Raw genomic sequence first — 14951 nt, forward strand, 5'->3', positions numbered from 1 at the left:
TAGTTGGGACTAGACATATCCCAGCTAATTAAATTTTTTTGTTGTTGTTGTTAGAGACAGTCTTACTATGTTGCCCAGGCTGGGTTTGAATGTCTGGGCTCAAGCAGTCCTCTCAACTTAGCCTCCCAAAGTGCTGGGATTATAGGTGTGAGCCATGGCACCCAGCCACAGAATTTCTAAAAATTGACTTTCATGAACCACTACAAGATGGCTTTAGCACACCACGGTTTGACAGCTATAAAAAATAAAAAAACAGGAATAAAATTGTTGCTAAAACCTATTTCGTTGTAGCAATATTCATTAAGGTTTTTTTTTTAAGACAGTCTCACTCCATCACCCAGGCTGGAGTGCAGTGGTACAATTCTGCTCACTGCAACTTCTGCCTCCCAAGTTCAAGCAATTCTTGTGCCCCAGCCTCCTGAGTAGCTGGAATTACAGGTGTGCACCACCATGACCAGCTAATTTTAGTATTTTTAGTAGAGATGCGGTTTTATCATATTGGCCAGGCTGGTCTCCAAATCCTGACTTCAAGTGACCCACCCTCATTGGCCTTCCAAAGTGCTGGGATTGACCAGGCGCGGTGGCTCAGGCTGAGGAGGGTGGATCATGAGGTCAGGAGTTCAAGACCAACCTGGCCAAGATGTGAAATTCCGTCTCTACTAAAAATACAAAAAATTAGCCGGGCATGATGGTGGGTGCCTATAATCTCAGCTACTTGGGAGGCTGAGGCAGAGAATTGCTTGAACCCAGGAGGTAGAGGTTGCGGTGAGCTGAGATCGTGCCACTGCACTCCCACCTGGGTGACAGAGGGAGTGAGACTCGGTCTCAAAAAAACAAAAACAAAAACAAATAAACAAACAAACAAATAACAAAGTGTTGGGATTACAGGCATGAGCCACCATGCCCCGCCTCATGGAGGTTTAAGTGAGCTAATTGGAGAGAAAAAATTGCCCCAGCCACCTAATTAAGACAGGTGTTTCTAAAACAATTTTACTTTTTCTGTTTAATAATTATTTATCAAAATTTGCAGGACTGGCTTATGTGATTGGATGTTTGTCTCCTCCAAATCTTATGTTGAAACGTGATTCCCAGTGTTGGAGATGTGGCCTGGAGGTGATTGGATCTTGGGGGCAGATCCTTCCCGAATAGTTTAACATTACCCACTTGGTGATAAATGAATTCTCACTCTCAGTTCACATTCAGTCTGGTTGTTTAAGAGTCTGGGACCTCCACATTCCCTGTCTCTTGCCATGTGAGATGCCTACTCCCGCTTTACCTTCCACCATGATTGGAAGCTTCCTGAGCCTCTTGCCAGAAGCAAATGCTGGAGCCATGCTTGTATAGCCTGCAGTACTGTGAGTCAATGAAACCTCTTTTCTTTATAAATTACCCAGTCTCATGTATTTATAGCAACGCAAACAGCCTGACACAGTAAGCATATACTTATGCCAAATTGTATATCTTAAATATGTATGGCTTATTTTATGTCAGTTGTACCCTAATAAAGCTATTTAAATTGTTGTAGGACTTTTAAAAGAGTCATCAGTCAGCCTCTGAAGCATAAAAAAAAGTATATTATGATAAAATTTTGTGGCGGAACATGGAATAGAAATTTGAGTTCAAGTAGAAAAAGAAACTGCAAAATGACTGACTCTTAGAAAAGGGCTTGTTCATGTATTTTTTAAATGGATGGTTGTGGGTATCGAATTGCTAGGGCATTTAATTTAACTGGATACATTTAAAAGAGTGATGTAATTGTTTTACTTAAGTGTATACATTTACAATATGCCAGAAATTACAACCTTTGCAACTATTTGAACTTTTGATGAAAAATGTTAAGCTATCAACTAAAAATTGTGTCAAGGAGTACGTGGTTTTAAAATAATTATTTAGAGAGTACACTAGCAAAAAAACAAAAGACTGAAAACGGCTAGTTTAGACAGTTAATGGAAGTTCTATAAAACTATCTCAACCTCCTGAAATTAAGGAAATAATTTCCCCTTCCCCAAGTTCTGAGAATCTCTGAAGGGATGCAGATGTTTGAGTATAATTATTTGTGGATGTTTGGGTCTTTAACCTGGGCTCCATGATTGAGAGCAGAGGATATTTGAATGGTCAGTACTCCTGTAGGTTATGTCTCTGCATGAATTGTCTTGGGGCAAGAAATTTAAGATTCTTTCTTTATATCCACAAAAGGAGGATATTTGGGGGATCCTCCTTTGGGGGGACCCTGACCCCCAAAGCGTTAAAAACGATTTGTCTAAAACCTGAGATTTTTGAGAAGTTTTACTGGGTTCTTCTTTGGCTTCCAAAAAACAAAATGCAGTAGTCAAAGGTTTGTAATACTGAATAGGAGTTCTTAATTTCCTGCATGGGCCTGAAGTACAAAAACCCAACCAACCAAACAAAACCCACAGTGTTTAGGGCCAGAAGTTCTTCATTAAAATCCTGTTTCCAGGACTTGCCAATTGGAGGAAAGTTTGTGAGTCCCTTTGTTCCGCCTTAAAATAGAGATAATTCCCTCTTGAAGTAAATAGGAGAATGAAATAAAGTAATGTGGTGGGCACCATTAATACACACTCAATTCTGTGTATTCTAACCTGAGATTGAGTGAGTCTGAGAGATGTCATTGGTCAAAGACTTCGCATCCTCCCCCTAGCTTCCTTTCAAGCAAAAGGAAGTGATCCAGGAGTCAACAGGCAGCCCCCCCCCGCCATGGAGCTAAAAAATGAGCTGAAACCCAGCTTACAGCAGAGGTGAAGGTGTCCCTCCCCCTTTTCTCAGACTTCTTAGGCCAGAGTTAACCAAGGCTGGGTCCACACCTGGTACATCCAGAGACACCTTAAATGCCCTCTTCTCCTGGAAGACTCCATCATCTTCTTCTTTTAGTTCTCATTTCTTCCTGCCTCGAGATTTCTAGGATTCTATCTGTCCCACTCTTTGGGCAGGCATCCCTTTGTCATTCATGTTAGTTTTAGGTTAAGAGCACAGTCTTTAAAGTTAGAGAGACCTAGACCGCAATCTTGCCTGTGTGGCATGGAGCAAGACACTTTTTCTTTCTGTGCCTCAGTTCTCTCGTGTAATTTGAGGGTCATTATAGTTCTTAACACCACAAGAATGTTAAGACTACAGTGCAATATGGAGCATCAAAGTATTATCTATTTTTATAATCAAGGGGGTCGCCCCATAAGAGTCTCGAGTTATTTCCCTCCCCAACAGCTCCTCATACATGGTAAATAACAGGTAATCACATTACTATTTTCAGAACAGAATAGGGATTGGGCTGTAGGGCTATCTCTCAGAATGGTGCCAACCCTTTCTGGTCTTCCTCACTTTATGCAAATCTCTCTCCAGTTACAGATAATGACAGCCTGGAGTTTCCAGGGGCCGTGGAATGTCCAGCCACTGCCTTGCATAACCACAGAAATACTAGGCCCAGCAGGATCCTCTCAAATCATCCATTCCAACAGTACCCCCATTGTAAGACAGGCAAACCGAGGTCCACACGGTGAGTCAGCATCCACCACAGGCATCTTGAAGAATTCTAAAAATAACACCTCCAATTACTCTTTCCACTTGCTTTATTTTTTGTCATGACATTTTTCTTATGTGCCATCATGCACTTATTCTTCTACTTGTTTATTTCCTATTTCCTCTGCCAGATGTAAGTTTCACGAGGGCAAGAACATTGTCATGTTCACAAATGCATCCCTTGCACCTTGTCCAAGGTCTGGCACAGGTTTACGTTCAGTAAATACGTGTCATATGGATAATTGGATGAATGCCATTTGGACGTTTTCCCTTAAAGGCTCAGATGTAGCAATTCACTCACTTGGTCAATTATCCAAAAAACATCTGATGAATATCTTGCATGTGAGAAGCTTTTCAATAAATTCTGGCCAGTAAGACCCATCCGTGTTCTTAAGCAGCTCCCTGATCAGTGGACAATAGCTGCCAGTTACACAGTAGACTAAGGATCTACTATATGCCAAGCTGTGGGCTGGCAGTTTATATGCATCTTCTCTGTCTTAGCCCAATTCTTGCCATTGCAAGGAAACATGCCTCACTCAGGACTTCTTAAGAAAAAGCTTAGGAGTTATTGGGAGGACCAAGAGGGCTAAAAACCAAAACTGAAAGGAAAACTGAGATGATGCCACAGGCTAGCAGACTTACCTCTTACTCTTTAAACCTGATTGGTCTTTCTTTAAGACTGTCTCTTGTTTTTCCTAGACGTGTACCTTTCTCTCTTTTACTGACTTACTGGTTCTCTCTTCTAGTCTAAATTTGGGGAGGGGCCCACAAGACTGATCGGCTTGGCCAATGGCCTTCCTTATTCCTTAAGTGAGCACCTGCAGCCCAGACCACTTTTTGGATTACTGTTTCGCCTAGAGGGTGAACATTTGACTTCTCACATACCCTGAGCAGAGGGTATGTTTAATCAGAACGGAGTGTTGAGCATCATCTTCACTTGGACTCTGTGAAGTAAGTAGTTTTATCTCTATTTTAAAGATGAGAAAACAGGCTGAGACAGGAGAAATGACAACAGAACTGTAACTGTAACAAAGCTGCCCTAACCTACTGCAAACCTATGACTGAGAAATCCATTGCTGCCACTGAAATTTGTGGGTTGTTTGTTACATAGCAAAACGTGACTGATACATGATTAAAACTCAGGTTTCTTTGATTCTGTCTGCCTCACCATGCTGTCTCAACTGAGCTTACAGCCCTGATGCCTGTTCCCGATTTCCAAGTGTCCTGTCCTAAAAGGAGCAGAGAGAAATATTGTATTCATCCATTTTCTGCTGTTATAACAAAATCCTGCACTGTTGGTGTTCTGTGTATACTGACATTACTTGATGCTAGATTGCATACTGATTGACTTGTTTATCTTCTGTCTCCTCTGTGAGATGAGAATTTTCTCTTTAGTCACTTTTTTCATTTATATCCATACCACCTGGACCAGTTTCTGGCACATAATAAATGCTTAATGAATATTTATCAAATAGATGATTGATTGAATGAAAAAACGATGATAAAAAGGAAAGTGGAGAAAACTTCTCATCTTAAAACAAAGCCCTGAGTCCTTTAAGGTCAGTAGGGACAGGAAGTTTAGTACATGATTGGGTCAAGAATCAAAGTAAGAAAACTTGAAGGCGTGAGGCTGGGCACAGCAGCTCATGCCTGTAACCCCAGCCCTCTGGGATGCCACAGCGGGAGGATCACTTCAGCCCAGGAGTTTGAGACCAGGCTGGGCAACATAGTGAGACTCCTTCTCTACAAAAAATAAAATAAAAATAGCCAGGCCTGATGGCATGCACTTATAGTCTCAGCTACTCAGGAGGTTGAGGTGGGAGAATTGCTTCAGCCCAGGAGTGATTGACTGCGGTGAGCTATGATAGCGCCACTGCACTCCAGCCTGGGTGACAGAGCAATAACCTGTCTCTAAAACAACAAAGGCCAGACACGTTGACTCGTGCCTGTAATCCCAACACTTTAGGAGGCCGAGGTGGGCGGATCACCTGAGGTCGGGCGTTCAAGACCAGCCTGACCAACATGGTGAAACCCCGTCTCTACTAAAAATACAAAATTAGCTGGGTGTGGTGGTGCATGCCTGTAAATTCCAGCTACTCAGGAGGATGAGGCAGGAGAATCACTTCAACCTGGGAGGCAGAGGTTGCAGTGAGCCCAGATAGTGTCATTGTACTCCAGACTGAGCAGTAAGAGTGAAACTCCGTCTTAAAAATAAAATAAAATAGGCCAGGAGTATTGGGTCACTCCTGTAATCCGAGCACTTTGGGAGGCCAAGACAGGTAGATCACAAGGTCAGGAGATCAAGACCATCCTGACCAACATGGTAAAACCCCGTCTCTACTAAAACACAAAAAATTTTCGGGGTGTGGTGGTGCGCGCCTATAATCCCAGCTACTCGGGAGGTTGGGACAGGAGACTCGCTTGAACCCGGGAGGCAGAGGTTGCAGTGAGCTGAGATTGCACCGCTGCACTCCAGCCTGGCAGCAGAGCAAGACTCCATCTCAGAAAATAAATAAATAAAAATAAAATTAAATAAAATACAACAACAGCAATAAACAAAACAATACACAATAAAAATAATACAAATAAAAAATTAAAATATAGTATCACAACTATTTACATTTACATTGTATTAGGTGTTTAGAGATGACTTAAAGAATGTGGGAGGATTGCATATATTATATGCAAATACTATACCATTTTATACAAAGGATTTGAGCTTCCCTGGCTTTTCATATCTGCCAGGTGTCCTGGAACCAACCCCTTATGGATACCGAGGGACGGTAATGGTTATACTCAGAAGTCCATCCACCCACGGTCATACCTGGCATCATCCACCCTGCATTGAGAGAGGGTTTGCAGAAAAAACCTGATCATTAGGCACAGAACACAGAAAACCAGTTTCCTGACTCCCTCTGGTGTAAAGGAAAGAACAAGGAGGTTGGAGTGGAAAGCCGAAGTGGAAAGACAGACACCCCAGATATTTTTTAACTTTGATTATTCCAGCTGACAAGACACACCACACCCCAACCTGTATTGAGTGTGAGTTGCTTCCTTCTCCAAGCCTCGCTTTCCTTATCTGTAACATGGGGACAATGTTTATACCTACCTCCCTGGGGCTGTTGCGACAACAAGATGAGGTCAGGTAGATGAAAGTTGTATGTCACTGTAATGTCCAGTGCCCTTTTTTTTTTTTTTTTTTTTTTTTTATGAGACAGAGTCTCACTCTGTCACCCAGGCTGGAGTACAGTGGTGCGATCTTGGCTCACTGCAACCTCTGCCTCCCAGGTTCAAGCAATTCTCCTGCCTCAGTAGGAGTAGCTGGGACTGAAGGCATGCCTCACCACTCCTAGCTAATTTTTGTATTTTTAGTAGAGACAGTGTTTCTCCACGTTGGCCAGGCTGGCCACAAACTCCTGATCGCAGGTGGATTCACCTGTCTCAGCCTCCCAAAGTGCTGGAATTACAGCATGAGCCACCTCACCCGGCCTCCAGTGCACGTTTTATTGCACTCTGCGAAGGAATAGTGTATGGAGTCAAACTGACCTGGGTTGGAGTTCAGCACAATACTCCCTGGCATCATGGCTTTGGGTAAATGTCCCTTCTCTGAGTCTCAGCATCTGCATGTGTTCAGTGGGGCTATTAATAGTATCTCAACTCACAGGCTTGTTTTAGAAATTAAATAAGGATTAAATTATATAAGTGCCTGTCATACAGTAGATACTCAGCAAATGTTCTGCCCCAAACACAGACACACACACAACACTTAAAACAACCTGGGTAACAAAGGAGTTTTCAGTCTGCAGGAGAAAACAGGCAGCTAATGAGCTCTCTCTCCAGTTTCCCTTGTAAGAGAGGAACTCACTGGCCAGAGCCCAGGCTGGTCACCGATGTAGAGGACAGGCGGCCAACTGCAAGCCTTCCACATGGAGTCTCAAAAAATGTGTGAGCACAGAGTTGCGTAACCTGTCCCTGAGACACGTGTCTGTACTGAAGTGTCTTCATCAAATATTCCCCAAAAGGAAACATGTGAGCAGGGCAGTAGGGCAGCCTCGGGGAGGAGGAAGGGAAAGTGGGAGGGATCTAGAGAACACGAGAGCAGGGGTGAGAGAAGGAAGAGAAGGAACCACATTTAATATGCTCCTACTATGGGCCAGCTATCAGGCTTGTTCTGTCTGATATGTTAGATCCTTGCCATAAATCTGAGACCAGGCATTTCCGTTCCCACATTCCAAAGGAAGAAATAATAACAATAATATGAACATTGCTGATGTTGACGTAGTGCCTACTGGGTATCAGGCAGTGGACTAAGCATGCATTGGACCCTCAGGACAGCCCATAACATGGGTACTATTCTGAACCCCATTTTATAGAAGAGGAAACCAACTGAGACTCAGAGACATGGAGTAACTGTCCCAAGGTCACCCAGCAGGACAGCAAGGCAGCAGGAGAGCCAGGATTCGAATCTAAGCAGGGCTCTCAAGCCTATGGACCTATGGGAGAACATTTCCCAAGGGATTTATGGGGGTGGCTCCAGAGAGTGACCTTAGCAATTGTCCTCACATGCCCACAGTGGGGCTCCAGTGTGAGAGTGACGAAAGAGACCAAGTGACCAGAGGTCACTTCCCTCCACCCAGAGGACAGTTTGTCCCAGCTTGTGGCTGTTCGTCACTCTGCCTCTGACCTAAAGTTTAACATTTCATTCATAAGTTTGGAACCACAGACTTGGCAGCGTAGGAAGCACCCTCGGAGACCAACTATTCTAGTCTAACCCCCTCATATTACAGACGGAAAAAAACCCTGAAACAGGAATGTGACACGCCAAGGTCACAGAGCAGTTTTCTGTTAGATGAAGGGGCTGATTTAGGGTCAACTACAGATCATCTTGTGCTGTAGTTACCATATGTGGGTGCACCTCAGAATCACTGGGGGAGCTCTTTAAATACACAGATTTCCACACTCTGCTTCCGGAGATTCAGACTTAGATCTGCAAACAAGGACTGGAAATCTGAATATCCAACATGTTCCTCAGGTGATTCAGAAGGCACAGGGCCACGACAGCAAATGCAAGTCGGAGTCCAATATCCCTCTTTCATTTGATAGTTTGGGATACTGGGACCCACCAGGGGACTTGCCCAAGGTCACATAGCAAGCCAGTGGGGCTGTAGTTCAGACTCTGTGGTCTGAAGTAGACTGCTTGTAGTCACATTTCAAAATGGACCAAGTAAGCTAAACAAGGGGGTTGACATGATTTTCCCCAGCCCTTGGTTTCCTTCTTGGATCCAAATTAAGACACAGCATGGTGTACATTCCCAAAGCTTGGCAAGGCGGGAATCCAAGAACTGAACTCGCAAAAGGAAAAGGAAAGGGTAGGAGGTTAGCTTACACACCCAGTGGGGTTTTCCCAGAGGTGAGCTCAGGACTCCAGGGATGACATCAGACATTCCAGCCAGCGTTAATGTTGAAAGCTACCTGTGTTCTTCATTTCAGCAGAATGGGTAGGGAGGGCCTTCCCTATTGGGAGGAGACGGGGTGGAGTGGGCCCAGCTGTGACATGAAGGAAGCGGACTCCAGGAAGAGCCACGCATTCCAGCACCTGTAAGGAAGACAGCTGCCCTGGGTACTGTCAACTCCTGCAGCCCTTTTCCTAAGCCTTCCCTCCCACTCCTCCCTAATCCCTCACCCCAGGGCTAACTGAGCAGAGAGATTCACTGCTCCTTTTCCACTTCCTGCTATTCCACCACCTGACTATCTTACTGTCTTTCTTCCTTCATTTCCCTCTCCATCCCTCCCTTCCTCCCTTCTTGTCTTTTCTTTTATTCTAAAATGGCATCGTGGCTGGACACAGTGGCTTATGCCTGTAATCCTAACACCTTGGGAGGCCAAGGTGGGAGGACTGCTTGAGCCCAGGGTTCAAGATCAGCCTGGGAAACATAGGGAGACCCCATCTCTACAAAAAAATGAAATGAAAAACAAAAAAGCCAGGTGTGGTCTAGGTGTGGTGATTCATGCCTGTAATCCCGGCACTTTGGAAGGCTGAGGCAGGTGGATCACTTGAGGTCAGAGTTCAGACCAGCCTGGCAAAAATGGTGAAACCCCATCTCTACTAAAAATACAAAACTGAGCTGGGCATGGTGGCACACGCTTGTAATCCCAGCTACTTAGGAGGCTGAGGCATGAAATTCACTTGAACCCAGGAGGCGGAGGTTGCAGTGAGCCAAGATCGCGCCACTGCACTCCAGCCTGAGTGACAGAGCAAGAATCTGTTTCAAAAAAAGTCAGGTGTAATGGCACATGCCTGTGGTCCCAGCTATTCGGGAGGCCAAGACTTGAGCCTGGGAGTTTGACAGTGCAGTGAGCCGTGATTGCACCACTGCACACCAGGACGGGTGACAGAGTGAGACTCTGTTTCAAAGAACCAGACTAAACCAAACCAAAACAAAACAAAAATGCATCTTGATGTGTGGAGTCAGATGTCCTGAATTTGAATCTCAGCTCTGCTCCCTGTGAGCGCTCTGACCTAGAAAGTCACACCACCTCCCCCTAGCCTAGTTTCCTCACCTATAAAAAGGGGGATAATAGCTATATTTTCAGATTGTGAGGATTAAACAAGATTATGTAGACACTTAAGAAACATGTTTTCTCAGAAACACTAGATCATGTGCATGATCAGTGAACTAGAGGAATTTGAATACATATTTGTTGAACTGAATAGAGGTGCCTAAAAGAATGATTGAGCTGGAAAGCACCTAAGAAATCTTTGGGCCTTAGTAACTCCCAAACTGGAGCCCAAGAGAATTGTTTAGGATATTTCCAAATGATAAGGACAATCACACACTCTCAATAGTCTCAAGTTTCTTTACTTTTGTCTGGAATTGTATCAGCTCAAGGTGATAACATGACTATCACAAGCTCTTCAGAAATTCTGATTGGTGGTTACATGGCTCTTTGATAAATTTTTTTGATGAAAGATTACTGGAAGGTAGATTAAATGGTGGAAAACATTAATCATGTCCAACTTCTCATTTCATAAACAGGGAAGCTGAGGTTTAAAGAAGGAAGTGGCTTGCTGGTCACACCGGGTGGCATGGCTGGCTCTAAAACACAGATTCTTTTCCTAGAACCAGTTACTTCCCTTCTTTCCACTCTAGAGAGGGGGAACCCAGGAAGCTGAGGGCTTTTGTTCCGCTGGAGTAGGAATAACTGAGTCATCGATTTGCTGTTGCTTTCTCTGTTCTTGACTCATTCAGCAAATATTTACTGACTGTCCACTCTTCGGATTTGGAAAATAAATAAAATAGTCATGGCAGTAGAGAGGGTCAGGATTTACTTTCAGGTGCGACTTCACAACCTGTGCTTTTTTCCACTGGACACTCACATTTTAAAACACCCACTACTCTGCCTTCTAATACAGTTCCACTGTGTCTCAGCGCAGGGACTGTCTTTAATGTGCATGTTCTAGCCTTCCTGCCACCCAGTAGTGTGAAATCAATGTTGCAATGTTGGGGAAACACCTGATTTTTCATCCTGACTTTGCCAGTAACTGTGTCTTTGAGCCAGTATGTTGTTTTCCTTCTCTGGCCCTTAGCTTAACTATCTGTATAGTGGGCATAGTGGCAAACTCCTACGTGGAGGAGCTTGCAGGTTCATTTTAAGTTATCAGACTTTTCATTGAGAATCTAGGCTGAAAATGGAGACATCGTTTATCACCTCGTTAATTCCCAAACATTGTCACCACGTCCTAAGCCACCCCACTTCTCTCTCCCCTAGTCGCCCTCCTTTAAAAAGAAATTTCCCTGTAGAGGGCGCGCAAGCTCCGCGGCTTTCGTTTCTCACTTCCGTTTGTCTTCACTCTTCTTTCTGCGCATGTGGTCCTTTCGCTATCTGGCTGCCCGTACCTAGTCCCCGCGGTGCAGGCAAAGGTTGAACCCACTAGGCCTGCGCAACTTTAGCCCCGCCCCCTCTGCTGTTTTCCCCGGAAACGCTTCTTTCCTACGCAGCCGCTCCCGCAGCTGCGGTTGCTGGCGTTTTGCCTCTCTAGGCCGGCAGCGCCTCTCCTCCATGGTCCTGTCTGTCAGCGCTGTTTTGGTAGCCCACCGGTGAGGCCGGGCCATACTCGGAGACTTCGATCGTCGTCTGTCACTGGTGAGTAGACCCCAGAGGAGCTCGTGTACGGGCGGGGGCCGCGCAGCCGGAATGGGCTGGATTTCCCCTCACTCTGAGAATGGGTCTGTCCATCCCGCCTTCCCCCCAACTCTTGGAATGGGCTCACCCCTCGATCCCGGTCCCTCCTCCCGGGCGGGGCGGCGTTGCCATGGCGACGGGCCGCCGGCTGAGGCCCGGCTCGTGTCCCTGCAGGGGATGGCGGGCCAGTTCCGCAGCTACGTGTGGGACCCGCTGCTGATCCTGTCGCAGATCGTCCTCATGCAGACTGTGTATTACGGCTCGCTGGGCCTGTGGCTGGCGCTGGTGGACGGGCTAGTGCGAAGCACCCCCTCGTTGGACCAGATGTTCGACGCGGAGGTAGGGTCCCCGGGCTGGCGCGGGTGGGGTCTTGGCCTCCCCGAACAGGCTTTGTGGTCCAGCATTACTGGGCTGTAGATCTGGCTAGGCCACCTTCTTGCTTTGTAGCCCTGGGAAAGGGATTTCACCTTTCTGAGTCGCAGCTGCCTCATCTATAAACTGGAATGACAACAGAGGCTGATTGGTACAAAGGAAAGGGCCTGGATGTTAACACAATAAATACAAATGCGTTCCAGGCAACTCTGATACATTTCCGTTCTGAGACTCTGGGAAAGCTAGGTTCTCAGGTGTCACACCGGAGAGGGGCGGATAAAAGAGCATTCATGCGGGTACAGTGGAAACTGCCTGGACTTTGGGGTCAGACAGGCCTCCTTTAAGTTCCACTTACTAGTTGTGTGACCTGGGGCAAATGTCACCTCTGTGGGCTTGTTTTTCTGTCTTCAAAACCATGAGACTAGTTACAGAGAGGTGGACTGCAATATAAAGAGCATGTGCTTTAGATGCAGAAAAGCAAGGGTTCTGTCTAGCTAAACATACTACTAGCTGTGGGACCTTGGACAAATTGCTTCCCCTTTCGAGCCTTTTCTGAAAAGTGGGCAGAGTACTCCTGCCATGTCGCCCTCAACAAAATGTTACAAGGCCCAGAGGGGTTTAGGACTAAGAAAGTACTTTGTAAAACGTAGAGAAGGCCTGTACGTTGTTGCATCTAAAAGGCAGTTGTGGGTTGGGTGGCTCACGCCCGTAACCCCAGCACTTTGGGAGGCCAAAGTGGACGGATCACGAGGTCAGGAGATTGAGACCATCCTGGCTAACATGGTGAAACCCCATCTCTACTAAAAATACAAAAATTAACCAGGCATGGTTGTGTGTTCCTGTAATCCCAGCTACTTGGAGGCTGAGGCAGGAGAATTAGTTGAACCCGGGAGGCAGATGTTGCAGTGAGCTGAGATCTCACCACTGCACTCCAGCCTGGGCAACAGAGCGAGACTCCATCTCAAAAAAAAAAAGAAAAAATGCAGCTGTGGTGCATGGTGATGAGCACAGTTCTTAGAGCCAGGAGACCTGGGATGGAGTCCTTGCTCCTGCTGCTTTTTCTCTATGTAGCCATTGGGCAAGTTATTATCCAAAAAGAGGTAAGATTAAAAAAAAGAAGAATGGCTTTGTGGGGTTTTTGTAGGCATAATATGAGATTATGGACATCAAAGACCTTTCTTTGTCAGCTGAAAGTGTGGTGCGGATGTTTGGCATTTGATAATGTGTTAGATAGTGGAGGTTGCACACCCACTGTGTGCCTAGTTGTGATCTCTGAGGAGCTTCCATCCTCCTGGGAAGAGCTGTGGGAATGCTGGGCTTTGTTGAAGAGCCATCTGTTGCGCACAACCTGAGTTCTAGACTAGGGATCAGCAAACCTTTCCTTAGAGGGTACAGTAGTAAGGATTTTAGGTCACGGATTACTCAGCTCTGCCATTGTAGCACAGAAACTGCTACAGATAAATATGTAAGTGAATAGGTATGGCTGTGTTTCGATAAAACTTTATGTACAGGAGCAGATACCTGGCCTATGGAGCCATAGTCAGCTGAATGCTCTTCTAGACTTTACTCTTGGTGTTTTGGGCAACTTAACTTGTCTTAGCTTTTACGTCCTCCTTTGTAAAATGAGAATAATAACCCCTTTCCACCTGCTGTGAGAAACAAATGAAATTCCATAATGGATGTCTATGAAAGCACCTAGTTGGAAATAGGCTGCTGTACAGATGAAGGGAGGTATCTCTTCTGTGCTCTGGGAAGAATGCTGGTTTCTTAGGAGGCTTGCTGAGATCCTGGAGACTGGGGCTCTGCCAAGTCACTTCTCCAGCATATTTCCATTTGTGATTCCCCCTCAGATCCTGGGCTTTTCCACCCCTCCAGGCCGGCTCTCCATGATGTCCTTCATCCTCAACGCCCTCACCTGGTGAGTATCACCAGTTTTGCTATCCAGCTTTTGGGTTCTTAGCGCTGGGACTAACTTCCTAAGTTTGGACATGAGATAGGCTGGCACTTTTTTCTGGGGAGTTGTGGAGTAAACTGGGTGACAGAGGCCAGTTCTGGGACTGGCTTTATCATGGGTCTTTTTCCATTGCTATTTTGACTTATCTGGAAAGCTCTTATGTCACTATGTTTCTGCTGTCTGCAAGACAGCTTCCATCTCAGATCGCTTCCCCGATGTGGAGTGAGGTGAGGAAAGGATTCCACTGAGAGGCAGGAGAACTGGGTCCTGTTCTTGGTTTGTGTACCATTGGCCAAGTTCCTTGCCATGGGCCTCGGCTCCTCTTTTGTCCATGAGGGGTTGGACTGGGTGATGTCCAAGGTCACACATAACCATTGCCTGTCTCTTAAGAGGCAGTTTAGCATAGTGATCAAGGTCTCAGGCTCTGGAGGCAGACTCATTTGGCTTTGAACCTCAGCTTTACCACTAGTCTAGTGACTTTGGGCAAGTTAATCTACCACAGTTTCCTCATCAGTAAAATGGGGCTAATAGTATTACCTGCCTCATAGTTGTAAGGATTAAATAAGTTAATTCACAAGAAGGACTTAGAACAATGCCTTGCACATTATTATGATTCTTGTCCTTATACTGGAGATTGAAAACTGATGGGTTGACTTTGACCTAAATTTGTCTTCCAGATAGGTTTTGTTTGGCTTACATAGATGTCAGCCCACACATGGTGTTTAAAACATTTTTTTTCACTTAGTTGAAAATCAGGCTATTTTATATAAAAATCCAGATTTCTGGCTTCTCTTGACTAATGGAATGACTGATTGATTCCAGGCCAACCTTCTAGCATGACAAGATTTGCCTAGATGCAAGTAGCTACTGCCCCCACTTTAGCTAGACATGTGTGCTTCAGGGTGTCACA

At 45.4% G+C, this 14951-nt stretch overlaps 1 protein-coding gene across 2 annotated transcripts in view; it reads left to right on the top strand.

The window, feature by feature from the left end:
• Window positions 1-9104: 9104 nt before the first annotated feature.
• SYS1 (SYS1 golgi trafficking protein) overlaps window positions 9105-14951 on the top strand; it is a 48307-nt gene continuing 42460 nt past the window's right edge. Inside the window, exons 1-4 of one of the 2 annotated variants that reach the window (XR_010344550.1) lie at window positions 9105-9151; window positions 11544-11676; window positions 11890-12054; window positions 13938-14005. Coding sequence is in view for 1 of the 2 variants with exons in the window: in XM_012467292.3 (XP_012322715.1) it covers window positions 11893-12054; window positions 13938-14005 (230 nt within the window). In the remaining variant the exon portion in view is untranslated. Of the gene's footprint in view, window positions 9152-11543; window positions 11677-11889; window positions 12055-13937; window positions 14006-14951 lie in introns of those variants that run through there. The other variant, XM_012467292.3, reaches the window with a different exon arrangement.

Source organism: Aotus nancymaae, unplaced genomic scaffold, assembly GCF_030222135.1.
Source record: "Aotus nancymaae isolate 86718 unplaced genomic scaffold, 86718_ANA_hifiasm-v0.15.2.pri h1tg000029l, whole genome shotgun sequence".
NCBI classification, from domain to species: domain Eukaryota; kingdom Metazoa; phylum Chordata; class Mammalia; order Primates; family Aotidae; genus Aotus; species Aotus nancymaae.